Source organism: Harpia harpyja, chromosome 14 (genome assembly GCF_026419915.1).
Source record: "Harpia harpyja isolate bHarHar1 chromosome 14, bHarHar1 primary haplotype, whole genome shotgun sequence".
Taxonomy (NCBI): Eukaryota; Metazoa; Chordata; class Aves; order Accipitriformes; family Accipitridae; genus Harpia; species Harpia harpyja.
The window spans coordinates 17145138-17160263 of NC_068953.1; the positions used below are offsets into that span (position 1 = coordinate 17145138).

Below are 15126 nucleotides of genomic sequence, written 5' to 3' on the forward strand. Positions count from 1 at the left end.
TGCTTCCAAAGGTGAACATTGAAAAGCTGCCTCAAACGCTGCATTTTACCTTAGAAGGAGAAAACATCCATTCAGTATCTGCCCAGGGAAACCAACGACCAAAATATTTCAATTTCTGATATTGCTCTATAAAAGACCATTTGAGTAGTAGAAAGGTGAGATTATTTTGTAGTTAGAGCTATTTCTAATGAGAGAAAGTGCTGCCATTGCCACCTCTGTAACTTGAGCAATCACAATGTTGTTGTACCAGGTATAAAGCAAAAATTTCCAAAACTATACAAAGTAAATACATCCTATATTGTATCCTAAAGTTCCCCGGACCTTGGCTGACACTCAAAGAGATGGGAATATGAGGAAATAAAGCAAAGCTACACATGTCTCTATCAAGTCTACGCTGTCTGTGTGATGCAATATAGTCACATTTGATGTAACCATAGGGAACAGTCCAGCTGCACTCCGATGGCCTGCCGTATTTTACCCACCTGCACAATGAAATCATACTATAGAGGCAAAAAAAGTAGAAAACCTAGATTTTAAAGGAGTGGGTAATAGGTGTACTCATTTAAAACTGGGAAATGGTTCTTTCATCTTTGTTAAATGCCGTAACTTTTAACCAATATCATGAAGACCTATATATTGGGGATGCTGCTAAAATGGCAGTAAAGACACAAACAGTTGTAAGGGTCAAGGTACCATTGGCCTCTTACATCCCCAGGCAGCTTATTCCCAAGACTGGCTATTACCCTAAGCATCCAAGCAATACTTCCATAACTGGGATCTGCTGCAGGAGAAGACAAGATCAGCCTCTGATTTCTCAAAACCAGCCGAACTGTGCACACACACACAGTGAGAACGGGGAAGGGCAATAGGAAAAAAGTTTGAGTGATGCCTTTGCCTTGTGAATAATGAACAGTTCAAGAAGGTCAACCCATTACAACTGAAACCGTTTAATTATTAATTATGCACAATCTATGAGCAAAAGGACAAGTTCAGAATGTTTAATGTGTGGTAACTCCGACTGGACCCTCTCTTGGCATTTTGTTATTAGCACTTGTCAGCAAGGTGCTCAGGCATAAAGAAAAAAGCACAGCAGCAGAAAATCTGAGCTAGCAGGAGGAGGGAGGGCTTTAAACTTCAAACACTGCTCCTAATATTTAATTTATAGCGTGCCAAGGCGCTGGTATAAACCTTATTGACTTCCATGGAGTTAGGGGAAGTCACATTATCTAAATGAAGACCTGAGAACGAGAATACTGAGAAAATCCCTCCAAAAGCCCTCTCTTTTGAAGGGAGTGATAACATTACTATCTATATCTTCTTTTTTTTCAGAGGTCTGAACAGAGGAAGAGTGAACCACCTAACACTGCATCCAGAAGTCAACCAAACCTTTGCACTGATGCAATAAGAGCTTGAATTACAGGTCTGAGTGTTATCCTCACCTACTTCTCAAACCTATTATTCAAAATATCTCCTGATCTGTTTGCTCTCACTAAGCAGAGCAGTAGCAGAGATGCTAACTGAGGCTCAGGAAATAAATAATGACCAGCAAACCCACAAACAAATATCGATAAGGCACCTTTCCCCTCTTTTCTGTCCAGTTTGGAGGTCTGCCTGGACAAACTCAAGAAGCAAATCCAACAGATACAGCTCTGAGTTCCTTATTTTGTTTGGAAACACTCATGTCAATGAAATTTGGGAGTAGTTCTTGACTGGTAATATACACCAAAAGCATCCCATGCTTTACACACCTTCAGAGGTCTTACCCCAACAGACAATTTCTTGAGAGTGAAATATTTTCTCAAAGCAACTGGAAGTCTGAGATTTATCACATCCTTTCTGAAGGAAGAGAAAGCCCACAATCTCCCTATAACAGGAAAACAGCAAATACAGCTTTCCACCTAAAACCTTCAAGAAGGTGATGGCAAAGCCCCCAACTATGTGTTAAGATCAAACCTGTATTCCTCCTACCTCCTTCTTCGGGGGCCAGCCTGACGGACAGCCACGGTGCAGAACAATGGCAGCCTGTCATCAACACGTCCCCAGAAGAAAGCCAGGCTGCAGAGCCATGCAGGCTTGAAGACGAGCTCAGCTATACTTTGTGTGCAGCAGAGGTTGGTATTCCCCGTGGATCCCCACGCTCAGTACAAATAGGTTTTACTCCCTCTTCTCATCTGCTAACTCCTCTCTGTGAAGGGTTAAATTTTCCCATTCCCCACAGCTACTGCTATTTTGCAATACTCTCTCCTCAGTGTGAACGCCTGTGCAGAAGGAAATGCCATGGTCCTATGGCTCTATGGCCACAAGAGGGAAGTTAGCAGAACCCAGCAAACCAAACTTCAGTTCCTCTCTCCTCTGGGTTTCCCCAGCACACCCTGTCTTTGAAATTATCATCTCCTCTGGGCAGATACTCCTATTCTGCAACTTGTCCATTGATGCTGAAATGGCAGTATTTATTAAGTAATGTGTGTGCTTTACAAAGCGTTTCTGACTTATCACTTCAGCCTAAAAAATCTCTAGGATTAAAGAATTTTTATGCACCCCAGCTTCTCTTTTACTAAAGCTTTCAAAGAATACACATATTTTTATACAGTAGTTGCATTTTACTTTGTGGCCAAATAGTGATTTTTTTCAGACAAACTTAAGTTTTAGATGCACCAGAAATGCTGCCAGGTGCAATTACATGTAACAAATGCACTGCAGTTACCGAGCTGTTTCAACGAGACCAGCAAATTACAGTATTGTACATGTTCAGATTTACTCTTACAAGGACAACTTTCTTTCACAACATTCCTAAAAAAAAAAAGGAAAAAAAATCCATTTCTGACTTTCTAGCCAATCTACTTCAAAAGCCTTGCACAAACCTAATGGCAGGTGATTTCCTACCAGTAACAAGTTTGCAGAAGACAGCGATGTCTGGAGGTGGCTCAGAGGCCCAGACTTGAAAGCATTTCTGGATTGTCCCTGTTATACTCCCACCCCCAGCAGGAAGGTGAAAGATGATTACATCTCTGCGCCAGGTCGCTTCTTGCTCTTTTTCTTAGTAGCAGATGCCAAACGTGACAAATTATACGTGGGCGCATTTTGGTGTGAAGTTTCGTCTGCTGGGATTGGAGTGTCAGCAGTAAACTCATTTATTTCCAGATCTCTAGCTGGACGGGAAGCAAGGTCGAAAGGCCAGTGTTTTATCCACCAAAACACTCAGCCTACCTTTAACACCTCAAATCACGTGAGAACCAGCTATTCTCTCAGCAGTGCTACCTGCTCCCCAAGTTGCTGAAACTACCACGTATGCGTAACCTACATTCGCACCGAAGGCACGCAGACATTTCTGGTTAAATAAGTTAGTGTATACTTGGGGCTATTCAGTTGTCGCTTTTGCAGCATTTGCTACTGTGGGACAGTTTTCAGACCCCAGAAGAGGGAAGAAAAGAAGTGGAAGAGTGTAATTAACATCAGGAATAATCTAGAGTGTACGGCATGACATCTTCTACCTCTTGCCAAGCTTTGTACTCGTTAGTGTGGCTCTCCAAAGGGCCTTGCAGATAAGCGTACAGGTAGCTGGAAAAACAGGTTAATCCTTTAACCGTAACTGTAATTGCTTTCTCTCTAAAACAAACATAAGAATTTTTTCCTCTCATTGCTGGTCTCTTGTCGATCATAAGCTAGCAGAGCACAGCAGTGTTTTGGGTAGATACACACACATACGCACATTTCAAATAGCTAAGGCACAGCAGCATGAAAGGTAGCCTCTACCTGTTCACACCAAAGGGACTCAATTGAAAAACTAAAACCATTTATTGTTCCCTTTTTCCTCTGTACACTCCCAATGCATTTTTATTGCTTTTTCATAAAACACTGCTGCAAATAATCAAGCATGACCATTGACATCCACAAGATTGAGTTTTAGGAACCATTAAATGAGCTTGCCCTCTTGGGAAGGTTCTTGCTCAGGTTGGTCTAAAGGTAATTATTCAGCAATTCCTACCTGTGGTTTTACCTTGTTCCTATACAAGTCTCTGAATCTCATACACTAGTAAGGTCAGAGTTTCTGTCTCAATAAAAGTATACCCTAAAACAACTTATCCACAGGACAAATTATGGTGGGTTTGTGTACACATGCGCACACACGTGTGTACGTCCTAACACTAGTTTCTCTTGCATGGAAATCTTCAAAACTCTGGAAATTTTCAGGGTTAAATATAGGTGTTCATACATTTAAATCAATACCTGAGAATCTAAAGTGAAATTCCTAAAGAAAAAATAAAGTCTGGTTTCATTCTGAGCCTTTGGAGTTTTTTACTTTATTTGGTTTTTTTTTATATTTATTTTATTTATTTTTATTTATAGAAATAGTAATATGTAGCACTGATGCATAAGGTTAAGAAATTCAACACTTGAGAGGCAACGGTCTTCATTGTTATTTGATCAAGCTGAACATCCTGTGAATTTTTAAGGCTATGCCATAGCAATAAATAGATGGATATATTTAACCAGGTAAAAAAAGAAGGGAATAGAAACAACTATATAGGATACATGTATTAAGTGCAAGCTATTTTTTCCATGGGAAAATCTGAAAATTTATTGATGCTGAAATGCTTCATAGCTCAGCATTAACACTACACTAGCGTTAACGGATGCTGCTAAATGTTTCTAGAGTACGAATTTAAAAAGAAAAAAAAAGAGGTCTTTGATTTGTGGAGTTTGTAAAGTCCTTGAGCTAGATTAAACTGCAGTCTTGTGAGACTGAGTATCTCTGTGGGGGCACTTAACAGAAATGCTCAAGAAACTCATGGAAAGCTTCTCACTACTTACTCATGAAGCTATCAGAGTAAGGATTCATGAGTATGACTAATTAATTTTTCTTTTAAATTTCTGCCCGACTCATCAAAATAGGCAGGTTTTTCAATGCTGCCTCCTATTTGTAAAAATAGGATTTGTTCTTGAAAGTCTTCACTCCTCAAGCTTCTAACGTAATTGCAATAACAAAAACTGATGGACAAAAATCAAGTTCTTTCTCTCCCTAATTCTATACATTTAAAAAAAAAAAAAAAAGCCAAACCCAACACCTAAGTCACTGTTACACTGAGACAAACCATGGAAACTTTGAAACCAAAATTAATTTATTTCAGGTTATGAAGAAGAAAGGGTTAGAAACTAGAGCTGATGCTTAACTACAGAGCTTGTGACCACAACTGCTCCAGTACAGCAAAACCCAGTTTACAGCAACCACCCAAGGGGCTGGCAATAATTGCTTTCCTAGAAGGGATACTCTAACTAAATAAAGGTCAAACAAAATAGCCCTGGAGAGCTTAAGGAAAATTTAAAGGAGTTGCTTAAGTCAGGAGAACTGCCTACTGGAGGCATTCCACAGTGCAAGTTTTGTCTCTCCAACCTTCTCTGGATGCAGAGCAGAGAACTCTAAAGCCAAAAACCACGCGACTGAAAGGATGGGAAGCTGACATGCTGAAAAACACAGAGCTGTCAGGTTTGGCCTTTTGGGATATTCATACACAAACTGCAATCATCTAGGTGTTTTAATAAATGCTGATCTGACTAGCAATCAGGAAAAATGACATTTTTAGAAGGTTTTAGAAATACTGCATCTGGAAAACAGCTGAGGAAGTAACTAAACAGTAATTTCCTATGTAATACATTTTGACATCAAGATAACAGGGAAATAAGTAACTACAGGTTGGAAGAATCCTGAAAACAATGCCACTTCTCAACTGACTGGCAGGAATGCAAAAATACACTATGATCAGAGCTCTGATTTTCCTGAAAACCTAACCCCCCGTTTTGCTGCAGTCACAGAACCCAGTAACCCATGGCTTACCAAACTGAAAATTCAGAACACCCTCATTTACCTTTTAAATGGAAAATTTTCTAGTGCATTAAAAGGAAAATGCATAGTTATAATCAAGGTTATGGTTCTCATAATCTCTGCTTGGAAGTGGAATTTGATTTATTGAGTGACTCTTGCAGACATCAGCAAAGAGAACACTTAACTGGACCATGTAGGTTGTCTGGGAGGTTGCTGGAGATTTGGAAGGTGAGCAGGGAACAGTAAAGACTTTTTTGTCAGCTTAAAAAAAAAAAAAAAAAAATCACGGGAGGCATTCTGAGACCATCAGCAGCAAGAAAGGTTAAAAGGCATACTGATTTTATTGCAATCTTTAGGTTTCTGAGTCAACCTACGAAGTGAAATTGGGTGGCTTGCATTTCTCCAATGCATCATTTCTGGGGTCTGCAACATTAATGGTATTATTCTGGGGGTCTGTTGTTTGTATTTCTAAATTATCATCTGGAACAGATTCTGATGACAAAAACTTTTTTTTTAAAATGCACCTAGTGCTTTTGAAGCATAATCCCATTGCTGAGTAGATTGCATTGCAAATTCTTTGGCTGCATGATCATGAAACATAGGGCCACATCTAGGACATCTTCCAAGCCAGGCAATGGCTCCTGCTTCCAGCAGGACTCCATTCTCCTTCATGTTGGAGTGTTTCTGGAAAGACCGCGCGCACAGCAAGCGATGCGTGTCCTTCTCAATAGGGATTCATCTGCACTGCTCAGTGCTTTCCATATAACATTTCGGTGAGTTGGAGACAAACTAAGTTGAGTGCTAGAATATTAAATTACTCTCTGCTCTCAAATAACAGCAGACTGCCTTTATTGCTGGCTGTGTTGCAGGATGAACTACATTAACAATTACTCTATCCTCATCTTTGCACCAGAAGCAGGAGTCTTATCATGGTGGGAGATGCTGCTACGATTAGGACTGTTGCTTAAATGAGCGTGTCTTATTTGTAGCTGGATCAGATTTCACTATAAGTTACCACATGTTAAAAAATAAAGGTCCTGGCAGGCATCTCTCCTATTCACACAATGCTCCTCACTAATTTTGACATTAAAAAAATAGTCCCAGAACCAATGCCATTAAAAGCCCAATAACATAATTTAACAACAACAACAAAATGTCAGGCATAGTTTACTGTGATTTGAGAAGAAGAACAGTGCCTGACATTTTTTGTTACAATTATCCTGCTTCTCAAATCACTTACTCATTCTGCAGAATTTCTGCAAGTAAATTTAAGTCCTAGAAAATGAACAAATGGACATTTTAAACTGCCAAAGTGACCTGCTATGCCTCACATATTTCACCAAGAATTTAAAAACAGCTCCAAAAATCTCACTACTGCAGGACATCTAAAAACTCCCATGGACTGTTTTTATTCCATAGTGCACCACCTTAGAGAGTTTGAGAAAAGTCCATGATACCTACATAATACAGAAGCAACCTCTTAACTAGTTCAGCCATCAATAAATCCTACAAACTAATGATTATGAATGAACAGAACATTAACTTTTGGATTCCTGCTGTGTTTTGGTGGAACGTGGAACAGTTCTACAAAACCCAATGACTACCAATATAACAAGCAACTATCATAAAGAGTCAAGGTCTCCACTTCATCATTTTAAAATCTTCTAGGTTCTCCCATATCAGACTCCAGAGTTTTTAGCTGGCTCCAGCTAAAGGGGAAAGACTGGGGTAAGCATGCTGCCAGCAAAGACCCAATTTCAAGAAGCACTCTCTTCCACAGCGCTGTTTAATCACAATTTTAGGAGCCAAAAGTCCAAACCATTGTCTGTCACACAAAAAGACACACTAAGGGACTTGAGGGGAAAAAAGACCCAGAGTTTTCAAGTGCAACAACATCAGCAAATTATTACTGTGGCATGAAGCTACACGGGGACCGAAGATCCTTGAGGCAGCTTGATCGCACCCTTGCAGATCTGTTCCTCCCATATCCTATGACACTATGGCTCATCCAGAAGCTTTGCCATTATGGGAGCACTGCTGTGCCCTATCTGTTTGCAGGAATAGGCAAGCTACCGATCGTCACTCCTTGCTGTTCTGATCGTCATTAAGGTAGGTGGGGAATTCTGCACCAGTGTCTGGGGGTTCCCATGGGGACAGGCTGTACAGCACAGCTGCAGGGGAGAGGCTTGGTTCCCACCTCCTGTGAGCTTTAGGACCTCCTTACAGCCAAGGGGAAAATTTGACCCAAAATAATCAGTCTTACAACACTAAGCATTTCTAATCCTTAATATTCATGGTAGCAACAACAGCTGTACAGTACCAGAGAGTAAAGAGACTTTCCCTCTCAAAAGGTCCTTGTGTAGAAGGAAGAGTGTGTATTAGCCAAATAAGCAGGTCCCTCTGTTACTCCCCAGGAGGCACATCTTACGGAAGACAAAGTGAGGAGGAAAAAAAACATAGTCACAAGTTAAACACATTTTGCTTTGAGGTCTTTGTACACAGGACAGGGCTGGAGGTGGCAGGAGGATCTGTTAAAGTCAATGCTACCCATTAGCTAGAACAGAATAAGCCTTAATATAAATGTCCTCCAAGACACCGTCATGCCAAGAATTTGCACTTCCAGGTGTGGCAGCCACCATCTAAACGCTATATATCTTATTAAATGACCCCCTAACAATACACACGTACCGAGCAAATAACACTACAGAGCCAATCCATTCTCCTCTTCCCCCCAGGCTCTAAATGTTATGGCATGCAACTTCCATTTAGACATCGAGTGTGTTGCAAAACAAAGCGAGTTGCACTTAAAGAACTTTCAGCTGAGCTATGCTCTGTAACCTGAAGTCTTAACGTGCCCACGAGCACAGTGCACTCTGAACCACCACCTCAGGAGAATGATGGCTCCATGGCATACTGCAGAACATAAAGTGAGTTAAAACAAGTAAATAACAAAATGCTAACGTTAAAGCTAGCTCAGCACTCAGATGTTTATAGTCTGTACAAAGTTCCTTGGTTAAAGTTTTTGTAAGAAGACTGGAGCAATTCTGATCTTGAGGAAAAGATGTGAAAGCTGCAAGGTCTACCATAATCTGCAGATCTTTAGGGCTGTGTTTTAGAACAGTGAGCTTAGATTTAGGCACTGGTACCAGCCTATTTAGAGGTAATTTGTCAAGCAGTAGCAAAACACAAGTATAAATACAAGCATCTTTAACTTAACTTCTTTAGAATAGAGATGGCCTTTTGCTGCTGGTATATACAGCATTGGTGCTATGGAATTTCCACACCTCGACCAAAGATGTATGTAACAGGAGTAACAATGGATGAAAAAGATGAAAGAAACAGAATTGCTTAAAAACCTCCCAAAGAACCAGACCACCATAAAGAGCCAGGTAGAAGAGCTAGCACTGCTGGAGGACTAGGAGAACTTCTTTCCTTTACACAAAGGATACTTGTTCATTTTAATTTAACTGCATCCCTCAAGGCCCAAATGTCACTTTTTAAAAGAAGTTCAGCTAAGCCACTGTCATTCTCTAATAAAAGGACAAAAGCATTCACCACAGGTAAGAGCAGCAGGTTTAGCAGTTCATACAAGTAGCAGTTAACAGATGGAGATACAACCAAGATAAGAGTACTTGGGCATCACACTGGCTGTGAGCTTACCTCAAGCTAAACAAACATGTTACACAGGACAGGTTGGAAGTAGCTGAATGGTCTAAATGGACACGTCAACACCCAACGACTCCAACCTGATGAGCCAGCAATGACATTCTGCTAGAGGTTGAGTCAAGTCTTTAAAAAGTTTTTTTTTTTTTCTTGTTCAAACTTCCCAATTATCATCATCATCATTTTACTAAACATTAAAAACAAAGCAAAATTGACAGCAGACTGCCCTTGGCTATTGCCTTACTGTCAAGAGTTGGGACCCCTGCTTACACCTCAGTTTGGGAAGGAAGACGGGAGCTGCAAAGAATTGTTTCAACTGAGAAACGTGACGTTAGCCACTCCAATTCAGTCTGCTGTTCACAGCTGGATCTCCTGCATCTCGGCTTTTTATTTTGCCCTTCTGATTAAATAAAAATGATTAGATGACATTCAGATGCTTTCCTGCTCACACTTTGGTTTTCTCTCCTTGTCAAAACACCATTTTTGCCTATCTAAGCCACATTAAATATGCCCACTATAAAGTCTGCTCCCACTTGAATGTCTCTGTTCCAACTCATCTGGCAAATGCAGAGGATCAACTCACACGGTGAGGTTGAGGCTTTAGGGCCTAAATAGCTAAAAGGACTAGCCTTTGAGATGAGCAAGTCTTTCAAAGACTCAATATTAAGAGTAGAAAAACAGCAGAAAGTGGGACAAGGCCAGTTCATGTTCGACAGCTCCAAGCTGCACAAGGCAACTTGTGCTCTGAGGATGTTGGGCATTGTGCTTCATTAGGAAACAAAATATAAGCTTTCCACTCCATTAGGAATGACTTTAGGAGTGAAAGCACATAAGACGACGACTCACCTCATCAACAATGCACTGCAATAACTGGAGAGGCTGCAATGGAAAGAAGAGAGGAAAAAGTATTAGCCTATATGCAATATCTTTACAGTGGAGTGGAAAGAAAAAATCATTAATGCAATAAAATATAGCAAGATTAATCAACAGCAGCAAACTCTTATAAAAACATTGATGCTCAGGATGTTCTATTATTTCTAATGGTACCTAATCTAATACAGGCAGTTAAAGGTTTGCATTTTCTTCAAAATGCAATTTGCTAAGTTTAAAACAAGGCATTCAAGCATGCAGAGGAAGCAGCCATCAGGAAAAAGAAAAGTGAATTTTTTTCTGAACTCATAAAGCTTACCATTAAAGATCCCTGGTTTTTCTGAATCTGAAAAAAGGCAATATGTAATTAGCATGTCATAATCAAAATGACTCACTTGGACACATTATGATCACTGAGAGAAAATTATTGCATCGCTGGTGGCAATTTGTGGGCATGTGTTAACACAATTTACATAATGAAAATACACAAATGTTAATAGCTCGCTTCTCATTTATAGGCGAAAGTCAGCAGAATGTTAATTTCACACAACACTTTTTAGTACCCTCCAGGTTGTATTAGAATAGGAAGAAAAACCATAATCCATTTCAAAAGGCTGTTTACGATTCAGATATAAATAATGTTTTATATTGCTAGATTGTGAACACTGGGCTTAATGTTGCAATCATTGCTAATGTTATGAAGCTCACTCTTTTTAAATTAAAAACCGATTTATTTAAAATTGAAATTAAATCATAGTCAGAAATTAGAATTTTGGATTACTGCCAGACTCTGCTCACAATCCTTTTTTTGTGAAGAAAACTTTAATTATGTGGTTGAAGTATCTACCGCTGCTCAGGAAAGCCTTTAATACTCCACTTTTACCCAAGTTTCTTATATATTCCAACCCAGTTTTACTTTGACTAGAAGTAGAGCATTGCCATCTGTGAGGCTGGAAAGGTTGATGAACTTTGTATTGTTTTAAATGGCAAAGACTTGTTATCAGTCACCTCTGAGCCTTTCTTAAATTTCTTAACATCAGTTTGGTTGGGAAATTAATTAACAGTTTGTAGTAACAGACCATTCAATTGCTTAGAGAGAGCTACAAAATATTCTGGCCCATACTGGCAAAGCACCTTTTGATTACAAAAAGAAACAAAGGCAGAATTACAATACAAATGATTAAATACAAAGCACAGAGCAGGTACTTAATGCAAAACATCTGACTGAATTTAGGGATGCTGGTATTCTGATAATTTGTATATGTATACCATTTCTAATGGGTATGGATAATTAATAGCGTATTTTTCCTAAACAGACACAAAGTTGCTTGCAACCCAACATGCTCGCAATGCAAACAGAATGCAGTCCTTAGTGACAATGTTGTCTTCTGTTCTAACAGTTTATTTGGCTTGCCCCTTACATTTAATATTCTCTGTTGTGTAGTGCCATGATGATGAATGTTGTAGGGCTGCCATCAGCTTTGGAAGCGATCTCCCCCAATACCCAGCCAGAGGCAGGATCCTCTAGTAATACTTTACAGGTAGTAAAATGTAACATAGACGAGGTTGAAAACTAGCACCAAGAAAATAGCTGGTATTATGCACATGAAGTCTTTCATTATTGTATTGGTAGCGCACAAATACACACATAAAGTTTCTGCGTATAATTCTATTTTTTCCAAGGAAGAAAAGAAAATAATAAAAGAGATAGCAGTAGCCCATTATATTTTGTAATGGTCAATGTCAATCTATTACAATTCAAGAGAATAAATTTGCTGTTTTGCATTATTGCTAATAAGCAAAATATTCTGTGGGTATAAAAAGTCTTTTTTTCGTACTTCACTTTCAGATGCTACATGACAAAATAGACTCAGCTTATTCAATAGGGATGATTTGGAGCTCCTTCAGATTAGCGCACATGAACAGGCGATTCAGTTTTTCATCCAGAGTATCAGTCACATTTCCTTACTGGAAAAATAGGTCTTGTCATGAAAAGGAATAGAGGTAGGATCATACATAGTAGCCCCAACACAGATATGATTACATCCCATTTCAGAACAAGATTTAAAAAATTATTTCTAATAAAAGTGCTCAGTGCTTCTAATGAAAAATAAAGCAACACAAACCGAAGTATTACAGAATTCTTCCTGTGACACTGCAACTCTCTGCTGGAGCAGCAGGCCCAGCTTCTGCAAGAGGGAGAGACGTGTCCTCGCTCACACGCACATTGTTACTGGGTTTTATTACACAATTTTGATGGCGACATATTATTTTGAGATCATCTTCATAAATTTTGCATTAAGGTAGCTGTGCCAGTACCTGGAATTGATTCAAAATGCTTAAGACACTCAATTACTTTTTAACACTGTTACCCAATGTAATGACATATCTGCTATTTCCCTTGCATTTGATGATGCAACATCATTGTAATTGATTCATTTTCTCAATTAAATAAAGCTACTGTGCCTTCCTCTATGAGAATGCCACAGAGACTCCCCAGTTAGATGTATTACCTATTTTCTCTGTCTCGGATATATTGCTTGTAAGGCTGCACTGTGCTCCTCTGTTAACTCCGCTAGAAAATGCAATGTTACAGTCGTATTTTTCAAGTTCTGAACAGCAATGAACTTAGCTGTATTTATATTAGGCATATTTTTCACTGTTAAAACTATGTTGTTTACCTTTTCCAAGATCACATTATTGGGCAGCCTCTGCAACTATAAACCAAACCTAACCGAGGACAACTTTACAGTCAGTGCTTCTCCTTTTGCACACAGTTCATGAAAAAGTGAAGCATCCAGTTTTATAGCACATTAAGAACAGTTTTAAAAGTACTCAACATAAAATGTTTTATTTTCCTGTTCACCCATGCTCCTTTTTTTCTTCCCCTAACCGTCTGGTTTTCATGCACTACTGGGAGACAAGAAGTCTAGGAGGCAGGTTCGTCTTGAGGGATCCAAGCGCAGTGGTCACAGCTCAAAAGTTTGAGCATGTGGCATGTCGCTACCCTGTGCAATGCTCAGAAAACTCGGGGATCAGAAAGGAGACCAGCACTGTCATGTTTTTATACTTTCCATGAAGAATTTCAAATAGTGAAATGGTTGCAGTGACACAACTGAAAACCCTGCTTGAAAGGAAGACAATGCATTTTAAGAGTATCGAGGAACGCTTTGATGCACTCATTAAAACATCTCGTCTCAGAAAAGTCACTTTAAGCCTTTCACCACCAACACGCTCCCTCAGCCATGCCAGAAGAACGCATGTAAGTCCCTGACCTGCTCATCGCTGGAAAACCCAGCTGGTCAGAAGGTTTTGTAAGCTTTTCATATACAACCAAAATTGTGTGAATTTGCAGAATTAGATCAGCTATTTGAAATTTTTGAATCTGTATTGTATTTGCTGTGTTTTTTTCTGTACTTACTGCATGTGATAGTTTATAATTTGAAGCAGCAGGGCAAACGATAAATAAATCTATCACATTAACAGTCTGCTTCTCAGGTCATGAAATATCAGTGGTATCTGGATAAACTACTCCATAAAGCACATTCTCCAAATGGCATTTTTTTTTAGGTTGGTTAAAAATGCAAAAGTTTGCCTCCTGCTTCATCTACTATTTAATGAATGCCTCTGGTTATGAAAAGCAACTTTTGACAGACCATCAGGTTATATTTCTGTCTCCATGGAGATACTTTGGACGGGAAGTGGCTGAGAAGACCTCTACCATCCCTTTCACATTATATTCACAAGCACAATCAACGAAACTCAAATGAATCCACCCCGGGTAACTTAGAGGAGTCACTAGCTATAGCTTTAATTTTCGCTTTTACTCTCTGGAATTAGGACTTGCCCTGCAGCTCTTGTTTGAGAGATTTGCAGGTGACCCAGGGTTAGATCTTCCCATATCAGTTAACAAATTTTCTCTTTACATATATACTGCTTTTCAAGCTAGTGATATTTTTTTTTAATAGAAAAATACATATACCAACAAATCATACAGTTATGATTTTTAAGGGAGGCTTCACAGTAGAACATTTATTTTCCTAATTCAGGAAACTGTGGATTTAAAAAGTATATATACCTTATTTTTTATCTTTACAAATTAGGCTTAAAGTTTTATTGAACAGCCAAAACTACAAACATTGTCTCCTACTGACAAATGACCAATGCACACTTGCTTTGTCTCTGCCCTGATATAAATGGAAGAGGAATATGTAAGTGTACTGCATTTCCATGTGGTGTTCACCACCATGGGTTTTATTCTTCCTCTGGAATGAAAGCATGATCTTCAGACATACGTTACAAAGTCTGGCAAAATTGAATGGTTGTACTTCTGAAAGAAGTCAAAGCACCACAGCCAGTAAGACTGACCCCCCTAACTTGTTCCTGACATTCTCAACATCCCCCCCCATCCCAATCTGTGGATTTTGCAAATTGCAAACTTCAATCACTGTCACAAACCAGAGGACAAAAAAAGAATAAAAATAATTTCAAGCTAATAAAAAAAGACAATTCACAACAAGCTTAATATTAAATATATTCTTACAATTATATTACGCTGGTTTTCCCAGAGGTCTACAAACAAATTTATATAAAGAGATTATTTCATCCACCATTGAACTGCAGCCACTTCTCACAGAAATCTGTTTACCAGAGTTTAGTAACACAATTCAACAAAGTGGGCATGAAAAACTACACACTGTTGAAATTATGGAGGGAGTGTGAGAAGCCAACAATAAGTACTACACTGGAGTAGGACCAGGATGCTCATGATA

General features: G+C 39.1%; 1 protein-coding gene across 6 annotated transcripts in view; it reads right to left on the reverse strand.

Annotated features, from left to right (window-relative positions):
• Nucleotides 1-15126, reverse strand: part of MAP2K5 (mitogen-activated protein kinase kinase 5) — a 142214-nt gene that overhangs the window by 30811 nt on the left and 96277 nt on the right. For all 6 annotated transcript variants that reach the window (XM_052808881.1, XM_052808878.1, XM_052808877.1 and 3 more), the window contains 2 exons: nucleotides 10674-10700; nucleotides 10331-10363 (listed from right to left, as the gene is read on the reverse strand). In XM_052808881.1, the coding sequence (XP_052664841.1) occupies nucleotides 10331-10363; nucleotides 10674-10700 (60 nt within the window). The remainder of the gene's footprint in view (nucleotides 1-10330; nucleotides 10364-10673; nucleotides 10701-15126) is intronic.